General features: G+C 40.2%; 2 protein-coding genes across 2 annotated transcripts; both read left to right on the forward strand.

Annotated features, from left to right (window-relative positions):
- The first annotated feature begins 2,784 nt into the window (after nt 1–2,784).
- Nucleotides 2,785–3,357, forward strand: LOC125412585 (interferon alpha-12-like). Its single transcript, XM_048453442.3, has one exon. It carries the CDS (start codon nt 2,785–2,787, stop codon nt 3,355–3,357), a length of 573 nt encoding a protein of 190 aa, XP_048309399.3.
- A 7,363-nt stretch (nt 3,358–10,720) lies between these two features.
- Nucleotides 10,721–11,341, forward strand: LOC148122767 (interferon alpha-12-like). Its single transcript, XM_087903884.1, has one exon. The coding sequence runs from the start codon at nt 10,769–10,771 to the stop codon at nt 11,339–11,341; it is 573 nt and encodes a 190-aa protein (XP_087760010.1). The 5' UTR covers nt 10,721–10,768.
- Nucleotides 11,342–11,693: the final 352 nt, after the last annotated feature.

Below are 11,693 nucleotides of genomic sequence, written 5' to 3' on the forward strand. Positions count from 1 at the left end.
AGTGGGGCGGTGGGAGAAGAATAGGAGGACAGAAGGAAGTATAAATTAATGAAAGGAAAAATAAAAAAGCAGAAAAAAGGAAAATGAAACGTGAATGTGAAGAAAATAAATCATTAATTTATAAAAACATTGAATGAATTTAATTATATCATTGCCAGTATTATAATTTATTACTTGTAAAAAAATTAATTTGTATCAAGAACTACCTTTTAGTTGTATAATGTATGCAGGAAATAAAAATTAGTCTACAAATTTAATGGTGAATAAATTCTAATCTTTTTTTAAAAATTTTATTAAATTATAAAAGTTTCCATTTCAGCCCCTCCTCCCACCACCCTCCCACTCCCCCCACTCCCTCTCCTCCTCCCTCTCCATCCCTAAGAGTAGTCAGGCTTTCCTGCCCTGTGGGAAGTTCAAGTTCCTCCCCCCTCCCTCCAGGTCCAGGAAGGTGAGTATCCAAACAGACTGGATCCCAAAAATCCAGTATATACAGAGGAAACAAGTCCCAGTGTCATTGTCAATGGCTTTTCAGAAAGACTCTGGGCCAGTCACATCCAGAGAATCCGGCCACATTCAGAGAATCTGGTTAGATCACGTGCTCATTCAGTTCCAGTCCAGCTGGCCTTGGTGAACTCTCATTAGATCAGTTCCCTTGTATCAGTGGGTGATGGCGCCCATCGTAGTCCTGATTTCTTTTTTCATTTTCTTCCTCCTTCTGCTCCTCATTTGGACCGTGGAGGGTTCCGTCCAGTGCTCCAATATGGGTCTCCGTCTGTATCGCCATCCAACGTCGGATGAAGGTTTCCTCTGCTCTTGCCTTCTTTGTTCACGTTCTCCTTCCTTCTGCCTCTCGTTTGGACCTAGGGAGCTAGGTCCAGTGTTTCGACGTGGGTCTCCTCCTCCATCTCCCTCCATTGCAAGATGAGGGTTCTTTGGTGATATGCAAAATGTTCATCAGTATGGTTGTGGGCCAAGGCCGGTTCAGGCACCCTCTCCTCTGTCCAGAGAACAATCTGACCTTCTGTCAGTGAAGTCCCTGCCCAACAAGGGAACCTGACCTGGTACCAGAAGATCCAATAGAGAGCATTTGAAGGAAGAGATGGGCAGATGCCAAGGCAAGAACTTCTCCAACAATCTAAAAAACAACATGAAAACACCAGATACCCAGGACCCTACAATCGAAGGTCTTGAACCTCTTAATTCAGAAGAAGCGGAAAAAAATGCCATTATGAAAGCAATAGAGTCAACAGGATATGAATAATTCAACAGGATATGAATAACTCCCTTAAAGAACTGGATGAGAAGTACAACAAAAAGATTGAAGAAATGAGTTAAGAAATGGATGAGAAATATAAGAAAAAGTTCGAAGAAATGAGTAAATCCATGAATGATACACTAGGAAACCAAGAAAAAACAATCAAACAGGTAATGGAAACAGTTCAAGAATTGAAAACTGAAATGGAGTCAATGAAGAAAACACAAAACGAGGGCCGGCTAAATATGGAAAATCTAGGTAAACGAACAGAGACTACAGAATCAAGCATAACCAATAGGATACAAGAGATGGAAGAACGAATCTCAGAGTCTGAAGATACCATAGAGAAAATAAATGCTCTGATCAAAGAAAACAGCAAATCCAATAAATTCTCATCACAAAACATTCAAGAAATCTAGGACACAATAAAAAAACCAAATCTAAGAATAATAGGGATCGAAGAAGGAGAAGAACTGCAGATCAAAGGACCAGAAAATATATTCAACAAAATTATAGAAGAAAACTTTCCCAACATAAAGAATGATATTCCTATGAAAGTTCAAGAAGCATACAGAACACCGAATAGGCTTGATCAAAAAAAAAAAAAACATCCCCTCGCCATATAATAATCAAAACACAAAACATACAGATTAAAGAAAGAATATTAAGAGCTGCAAAGGAAAAAGGGCAAGTAACTTATAAAGGTAAACCTATCAGACTTACACCGGACTTCTCTATGGAAACCATGAAAGCCAGAAGGTCCTGGATAGAGGTACTGCAGAAACTAAGAGAGCATGGATGCAAACCCAGACTACTATACCCAGCCAAACTATCGTTCACTATCAATCGAGAAAACAAAATATTCCAAGATAAGAACAAATTTAAACAATTCGTAGCCACAAACCCAGCCTTACTGAAAGTAATAGAAGGAAAATCGCAACCCAAGGAATCCAACATTGCCAACATTACCTACAATAACTCAGACATCTAGCGACCCTTCACGAGCTTAACTCAAAAAAGGGACACATACAAACTCTATTAAACAAATAAACAAAAAATAATAATAACCGGAGTCAACAACCAATGGTCATTAATATCACTTAATATTAATGGACTCAATTCACCTATAAATTCTAATCTTTTAAGTACACTTTTTGAATGAAATTTGAAAGAATGTTCATTCTATATATTAGATGAGCAAATTTCATACATTTGATGTATATCCATACCGTAAGTGTTAATGAAAAGTCACTTAGGAGAGAAGCTCTGAAATGGCTTTGTCGTTGGAAAAAGGAAAAGTTGACACAAAAATGAAAACCCGAATGGTTGAGAAATGATGCCCAGATACAGGCAGAGAATGAATGAAAGTGAAAAGAGAATTGGGAAGTAAGGGGAGGACATTCAGAAAATGGAAAGTCGTGCTCTTCCCTATTTAAGACACATGCACAAATGATGATCTACAGAGAACCTACAGTGGGACGTTTCAAGACCATTCAGCTCTGAGGACCAGCAGCATCCACATATCCACAATGGCCAGGCACTGTGCTTTCCTGATGGCCCTGGTGCTGATGAGCTGCTGGTCAACCTGCTCTCTGGGATGTGACCTGCCTCAGACTCATAACCTCAGGAACAAGGGAGCCTTGACACTCCTGGCACAAATGAGGAGACTCTCCCCTCTCTCCTGCCTGAAGGACAGAAAGGACTTTGCTTTCCCTCTGGACAAGGTGGATGTCCAGCAGATCCAGAGGGCTCAAGCCATCCCTGTCCTGCAGGAGCTGACCCAGCAGGTCCTCATCCTCTTCAGCTCAAAGGACTCATCTGCTGCTTGGGAGACAACCCTCCTAGACGCATTCTGCACTGGCCTCCACCAGCAGCTCAAGGACCTGCAGGCCTGTCTGATGCCACAGTTGGGGGTGAAGGAACCTCCCCTCACCCAGGAAGACTCCCTGGACGCTGTGAGGAAATACTTCCACAGGATCACTGCCTACCTGAGAGAGAAGAAACACAGCCCCTGTGCCTGGGAGGTGGTGAGAGCAGAAGTCTGGAGAGCCCTGTCTTCCTCAGCCAGGTTGTTGTCAAGATTAAGTGAAGACAAGGAGTAAGTCCTGAGCCAGAGTGAAGAGAACTCTCCTGAACTAGGACCCTCCACCTCACCTCACCAATCCTGCTCCCAAACTGGTATCACTCATCTTGACATTCTTCAATCAACCTTCCTGGATGTTTTATCAGTTATGAGCAAGACTGTGTATATTGGAGGGACATTATCTTCTAGATTCACCCAGTTATTTATATTTATGTGTATAAATATTTATTTAACTATGAAATTTAAGTTATAATACCATTTTACATGATATTTAACGTAATAAAACATTTCTCTGTATGTAATAAAGGTTTCCTGTGCTTTGTAAATTTGTTTCTTGTAAGTTTTACAAATTTCCATCCTTGATATATTCTCACTCTTATTTATTTAAACTAATATTACAATGTAAAAGGCACAAACATTTAGAGGGTACAGGTGTAAATTGCATGGTGCTTAAATATAAGCAGACAAGCCCATCATGTAGTAGCATCATTTCTTTAGGTCTGAAAATCCTAATATCTTATCCTGTAGTATTTTATAATATACAGTATACAACTGTTCTCTTTAGTTAATCTGTTGTACAATAGTAAAGGAGAATATATTTTCATATGTAATTGTGATGGTACAATTTTTAAAATTTTCTTTCCTCTTTGGTAATTTTATACATGAATACTATGTATGTAGATCATCTACACACTCTGTTCCCTGCCTGACTCTTCCTAGACCTCCCCTCCACATTCTCTACACATTCTCCACACATGCTAACATCATGTCTTGCTTCACTCTGTCTTTTATTTTAGCCCAACTAGTCCTGTTAGTACTTCACATGTTTGCATAGGTACAGGGTGACGTCCACTGAAGAATATGTCATCTACCTTAGGAAACACCGCTGGAGAAACTCTCCCTCAGCAGCCATCAGCTGCCAGTGGCTCCTCGGATAGGGATGGGGAATTTCAGCCCCTCCTCTCTCCATGCTGGAGTGGTGGCTGCCTTGACCTTGTCTACACTTCTTTTAACAATCACAGCTGCCTTAGCTCATGAGTGCGACAGTGCTGTTGTGTTCAGGAGATGGATTCAGCAATCTTCCCCAACCTTTGTCTTTACAACCCTTCTGCCCCTTCTACAGTGTGCATGAATCTAGGTTGGGGAAGGAGGTGTGAATTTAACCTTCCATCTAGGGGCAAGCACTCACTGTTGATTATGCCCTGCCATTTGTTTAAGTATAAATTTCTCTATTAACCACTGTCTCCTGTATAAAGAAGTTTCTTTGAAGAGGGTTAAGTATTTTACTAGCCTAAGGGTATAAGTGTTAAGTCTTTAAAAGGCTGTCTGATACTGTGACCATATAACAACAACAACAACAACAAAATAATAATAATAGGGTTTCTGAGCTCCCTAGACATGGGTTTTTGGCCAGGCGACCATACTGGACATGAGTTTCCTCTTTTGGAGCTGGGCAGAGGTCCCATTAGACTGTTGTTGATAATTCACATTCATTCATGCCACCATTGCACTAGTGAGCATAGCTTTCCAGGCCCGTCACTATCTTATCTCACAGGGTGCAGAGCCTAATAAGGTATTTCATGGATTCTCCCCTTGCAATATGAAAAGCACCTTCCCACTGTGATAGGTAGACAGCAAAAGTGAACTTCTGGGTTAGTATCAAACTGATTCTCCTATGTCCTGTGGTCAAAATGTGTGATGTATTTGAAATAGCATGGAGTTTAGTGTGACAGTTGCATTCTGTGTGTTGTAATGTAGTCTATCTATTCCCTCATCCACAAGCCTCTCCTCTTTTCCCAAACATTTCAACCTGTTCTATTTTTGATATTCTTGATATCTACTCAGATTCATTCATATAAATCATATAATGTTGTCTGCTTTATATCTGAATAATCTTCTACTTCATTTTATACGTACATCTTGTAGTTTATTCTTTTTTATTTTTCTTATAGCCATATAGCTAATAGAATTGACAGACACAAACACAAATTTTATATATACATGTTTTAAATATCCTTTCACCTTTTAATGTACAGCTAGACTAATTAAATATTTGTCTATTGTGAATGTTAACATAATAAACATGAATTTACAAATGTTTCTATTGTAACTTCACTTTGTTCTTTCTGATACATATATATACAGGAGTGCTACAGCTGGATCAAATGTTAGCTTCATCATGAACTTTGATGAGGAAAATCCATAGTTACACTTAGCATTAAGTAACATCACTAACACCAAATAAAATATCCTGCACACCTATTTCTCACCATCATTTACTAGATGACACCCATTCTGCGTGCAGTGAATGAAACATGAATGTAGTTTTAATTTGAAATTTCACTGACAGCTAATGATGCTGGACATTTTTTTAGTATACATTGGCATTTTGCACTAGCTTCTTGGAGAACTGTCTCTTCATTCATTTGCCCATTAATTAATAGAATTATAGATTGTCTAGGCATTTTAACATTCTTTATCCTTTCTTGTATCTGATGCCTGGCCAGATGAATAGTGAAAATGCTTTCCTTCCTCCCTGTAGGCTATATATTCACTTCAGCTACTGTTCCTTTACTGTGCAGAAGATTTGAAATTTTATGCTAATTTTGATCAATTTCCTATTTCTCACTTCTTGTTATTTCCTGGGCTGTTCGAGTTCTTTCCACAAAGCCCTCACCTGTAACTACAATGAAGAGTTTTCTCCGTGTCTGTCTGACTGACTTCAAAGTTTCTGCCCTTACATGCAGGTCTTTCATCATTTTGATTTGATTGTGATACAGAGTGACAGATAGAGATCTAGTTTAACTTTCCCAGCTACGGTTACAGAAAAGACCCTCACCCTGAATGTGTGCTGTTGGTGATTTAGGTGGACGTAGGTGTGTATTTATTTCTGGGCCAACTATTCCATTGCACTGACCCTCATATCTCCTATTGTAACAGTGTCCTGCTCTTCTGATTGCTGTCACGCTGTAGCACATGCAATCAGGTGTTAGAACACCCCCACCACTGCACTTTGTGCTTCCGTGTATATTTGAGGACAGATGTTTCTGTTTCTGAGTGGAATGTTGTTAAACTTTTGTTGAAACTTCGTTAAATCTTTTGTCACTTTTGAACACACAGTCATTTTCATATTATCAATTCTTATTTCATGACTTTAGGACTTCCCCGAGGGCTATATTGAAGTTACTAACGTTTCTGCATTTGTTTCCCATCTGGGCAGCAACAGGCACTTCCTCTCTTTTGCTTTCATGACAATTGACATCACATTTTTATTTCCATGCTAAGAACCAAGACTGGCTTTTGCTTTCTAGGAAAGTAGAAAAGACCAAAAAATAATAAATCAGTAAATAACTGAACAAATAGTTAACTGTCACAAAATGTGAACCGGATGTATCCATTTGTGTCATTTTATCTCTGACATCATGGAGTAAATGTAAAGAAGAGACAGAAGGGCAGAATCCCACCAATAAATTAAGAACACATAAAAAATACAGTAAAATAAATAAAATGTATATACAGTTGAAGAATATAAAGTTTTTACTCTCTGGAAGAATTGTCTGATTATCTTTACCATACAGTTTTGAATTGAATGGAGATGAGGATGTGAGGACCCTAACTCCTTATTATAATCATACTTCATAAACAGCCTTAGGCTTGGTTCCTGCATAATTGTGATCAAATGCTCAGCCATCAGTGTATTTGCACACCCATCCAATTATTTCAAACAAATATTTGTTGATTAAGTGTGAATCATAAAAAATAATGTTTTCAGAACAACTAATACTTATCTACTATAAATGAACTTAAGAAAAAAGCTAGAAAATGTTCTAACTATAAGGATAAAACATTTTTTGTTGTTACAGTCTGGAGATTCTTGACACTCTGATCCTGGCAATGTGAGTCAGATCACAAATGCCCTTCACTTGAACACAGTAGAGATAAAAACAGTAATCCTCTAGGATTTCTGATTCTGAAAACCAAGCAGAAAGCATATCCACTATGAGAACTGAAGCCATCAGGATGTGGTGCGCTCACTCTCAGAGAATAGGTTACAAGAGGAGGACGGAGGGTATTGTGTCCCTGCGCAGCCGAGAGTGTGAACAGACCCTAAGTCACTGAGTGAGTTCCATGATACTTGGAAAATGACATTACATTGACATCAGACTCTCTCTCTCTCTCTCTCTCTCTCTCTCTCTCTCTCTCTCTCTCACACACACACACACACACACACACACAGAGAGAGAGAGAGAGAGAGAGAGAGAGAGAGAGAGAAGAGCCTAAGAAGCATTCAGCATTCGGGAAAAGGGTCATTGTTGCAGACTGAAGGGCACGGTAGACATTAGTACATAAAGAGTAGACACAGGAGATGCTAACATTAGTTCTTTTTTGTTGTTTTGTTTTTTTGTTTTTCAAAACAGGGTTTCACTGTAGTTTTGGAGCTTGTCCTGGAACTAGTTGTTGTAGACCAGGCTGTCTCAAACTCACAGAGATCCTCCTTCCTCTGCCTTTCAAGTACTGGGATTAAAGGTGTTCACTACCACTTCACAGCCAACATTAGTTCTTAGTTTAAGGGAATATGAAGCCCAATCTCAAGACCTTCAGGAATTTGTTCTTAAGAGAGAAATATCAGCAAAACCCTATCAACTGTAATGAGTCACCTATGGCTACTCATTACATCGTCTGCTTCTCTATCCTGAAGAGTCTCTGGGCTGTGAAGGCTCTGTCCAGTCTCTGCACAGTAAGGGAAGCTCTTAGAGCAGAGGACATCATTTCCCATTTAAAGGAAGCAATAGAAACAGTGGGGTGGAGACTAAAGCTAAAACTTTGTTCACCAAAGAGCAATACTAGGATCTGAAATGAATCTGGTTTCTCTGTTACACATACATGTATGTGTGCACTTTGACTTTCTATCACAGATGGTTTTCATTAGAAACGACATTTTCAATTTATAATTGGTTTGCTTGAGTTTTAGTGGGAAAATGAATATTTATTTCAAACTTAGTATCTGAAGCTTTATGTTTTAGGTCACACAAATGAACTGCTCCCTACAAAAAGAGGAATAAAAGCAATAGAGAACTGTTTTGAAAATGAAAGCATTTGCAATATTCTTTCTGACTTGTGGAAGTCCACAGATGTGAGCCTGTTTCATCCTGACTTCCTTTCAAGGCCTGAATCATTAGTCTCTGGCCTGTTGTAACTGCTCTGTTCTGAAAGAGTATCTAGCAACCCCTCAGGTGGTGTGGATGGAACTATCTCCTGCTGGTCAAGATCTGAGTCCAACCTTTCCTGTATTAGCATCCAGAAATAAGGCGTATCTTCAGGGATGCTTCCTGGTCCATAATTACAAAAATGTTGCATTCTCATTCCCACTGCTTTCCATATGGCTATGTCTAAGGTTCTATGCTGGGAAAATCGAGGGCATATCTCCTCTATGAATTCTAAAAATTCCTGTATCTGATGTTGCTGTACTCTTTCTCTACTGTCTTTTAATATATCTTCAACCAACTGCATAGCCATCCGATTGCTTTCTCCTTGTCCCATGTTTCTATATTTACAAATATTACTCCCGATATTACTGTCCCATTTTGTTATCTAAGAGCACATTACTCACGCATCCACTGATTTTTTTCCTCGCGGGTTTCTCACGTCTGGTCACTTCTTTCTTGTTTATAGGGGTTCGTGGACCAGCCTCCTACGTTCTCCTCCGTCCTTTCTCCTTTCTCCGGATGTTCTCAGGGTTCTGTGGTCAGCACCTCGTTCTCTTTTGTACGTCTTGTTTTTTCCCCGGCTTTTCTCGGAGATCAGCGGTCAGCACCACGTTGCTGGCACCATTGTGTCAGAGCCCGTAGGCTGCAATATAGAAAACTATTTTCCCTAACTGGACCGGTATGGAGGTGTGAGGAAATAACGAGACAGTTCACACAGTCATCACAGAAGGGCATCTCGGGCTTCATCCATCCTGAAGAACTACCCGCGTTTATTATCCAAAACACCTTTCATCCCCCAGGTAAACCAAGGTGGAAGCTCATTAATATTCTAGGACATAGGGGCTAGGGAAACACCTGCAACTTAGTCACCAGCTTTGGAAAACAACACCTCTCCCCAGGCGATCTAGATTTTTAACAAAAAAGAAGGTGCCATACATCCTGGCCTTTGTCAGTTGGCTAACTTGCTTGTTTGGCAGGATTGCAGCTGCCTAGTGGCCAGTGAACCTGCCTGTAAATTATTTTTTTATGAAATATGGCCCACAGAGGTTGCATTTTTAAAGCATCTTCTCGTGAGACTTGCCTTATTTTTGTCTTAGTTGTTCTAGAGTTATTGCAGGCCCTGCAGACCCCTTTCCCTGGGCTGTCACCCCTTGCAACATCCGTGAGTCTCCTAGCCTCCTCGGAATTCAGCAGTATATGCTGGCAACCCCTGCCATCTTCGTTCAATGACATTTAGATATTAATATAAAATGTATTCACCTTCACGTTTCAATAAATGTATAAAAAACTAGCTTCTCAATATATTTGAGTTCTATTTTCTTTCTTATTCTTATCATTTTTTTTTTCATCAGAGTTTCTCTATGTGCCCTGGCTGTCCTGAAACTGACTACATAGATCAACCACTTTGATCTATGCCTCAACCTCTGCCTTCTGAATGTTAATCATCAAGGCAAGAGCAAGCACACTTGGCTCAAATCGTATTTTCTTCATTTAATTTACCTTTGTTCATTATAGTGTGTGTGTGTGTGTGTGTGTGGTTGGAGGATATACACAAGTTTGTGTGTTTGCATTTGCATGTGTGTGTTCATGCAGATTGACACCAGATATCAATGTCCAGCTCCTAACTCACTCACTCCCTGCCTTGTTTTCTGGGACAGGTTCTCACTTAAGCTAGGACAAGATATAGATTGGATGGCCTTGGAGCTCTAGGGACTGTCTGTGTCTCCTCCTGAGTTTCAGGATGACAGGCATGTGCTTCTGTGCCTGGTTTTTCATCAGTGCTAGGAAACCAATTGGGTACTCAAGCATATGGTCCTGGAATGTGGGTGAATGAGCCATTCAATAGCTTCTATGTACACATGATTTTTTTTATATATTCTTTACATTAGATGAGGACATTTTATACATTAGAAGTTATGGGTTTGGTAAAAGTTAAAGAAATTTCATTCAGAAAAGAACTTCTAAAATGGCTTTGTTGAAAGAAGGAAGAAGAAGCAATAATGAAACCCAAAATGGTAGAGGAAAAATGGCCACATAGAAGCAGAGAATGAATGGGAAAAAGTGAAAAGAAAATTGGAAAGTAAGGGGAGGGCATTCAGAAAATGGAAAGTATTGCTATTCCCTATTTAAGACACATGCACAAATGGTGATCTTCAGAGAACCTAGAGGGGAAGGTTCAAGACCACTCAATCTTGAGGACCAGCAGCATCCACAACATCCACAATGGCCAGACCCTGTGCTTTCCTGATGGCCCTGGTGCTGATGAGCTGCTGGTCAACCTGCTCGCTGGGATGTGACCTGCCTCCGACTCATAACCTCAGGAACAAGGGAGCCTTGACACTCCTGGCACAAATGAGGAGACTCTCCCCTCTCTCCTGCCTGAAGGACAGAAAGGACTTTGTTTTCCCTCTGGAGAAGGTGGATGCCCAGCAGATCCAGAGGGCTCAAGCCATCCCTGTCCTGCATGAGCTGACCCAGCAGGTCCTCATCCTCTTCAGCTCAAAGGACTCATCTGCTGCTTGGGAGACAACCCTCCTAGACACATTCTGCACTGGCCTCCACCAGCAGCTCAAGGACCTGCAGGTCTGTCTGATGCAGCAGGTGGGGGTGCAGGAACCTCCCCTGAGCCAGGAAGACTCCCTGGTGGCTGTGAGGAAATACTTCCACAGGATCACTGCCTACCTGAGAGAGAAGAAACACAGCCCCTGTTCCTGGGAGGTGGTGAGAGCAGAAGTCTGGAGAGCCCTGTCTTCCTCAGCCAAGTTGCTGTCCAGATTGAATGAGGAGAAGGAGTAAGTCCTGTGCCGAAGAGGAGAGAACTTTCCTGGACCAGGACCCTGCACCTCACCTCACCCAACCTGCTCTCTCTCAGTGATATCACTCATCTTGACATCCTTCAATCAACCTTCCTGAACGTTACATCAGCTATGAGCAAGACTGTGTATATTTTAGAGACATTAACATCTAGATTCACTGTGTTATTTGTATTTATGTGTATAAATATTTGTTTATTTAACTATGAACTTTAAGTTATAATATCATGTGAAATTTGACATATTCCTTAATATAACACCATTTTTCTTATATGTGTGATAAAATTATTTTTATGTCATTAAATATTATATTAATTTTCTGTCTGTCCTTTCTT

This window comes from Myodes glareolus, chromosome 3 (genome assembly GCF_982192425.1).
Source record: "Myodes glareolus chromosome 3, mMyoGla1.1, whole genome shotgun sequence".
NCBI classification, from domain to species: domain Eukaryota; kingdom Metazoa; phylum Chordata; class Mammalia; order Rodentia; family Cricetidae; genus Myodes; species Myodes glareolus.

Coding starts and splice junctions, on each gene's coding strand:
- LOC125412585 (XM_048453442.3), top strand. CDS start 2,785: ATGGCCAGGCACTGTGCTTTCCTGATGGCCCTGGTGCTGATGAGCTGC.
- LOC148122767 (XM_087903884.1), top strand. CDS start 10,769: ATGGCCAGACCCTGTGCTTTCCTGATGGCCCTGGTGCTGATGAGCTGC.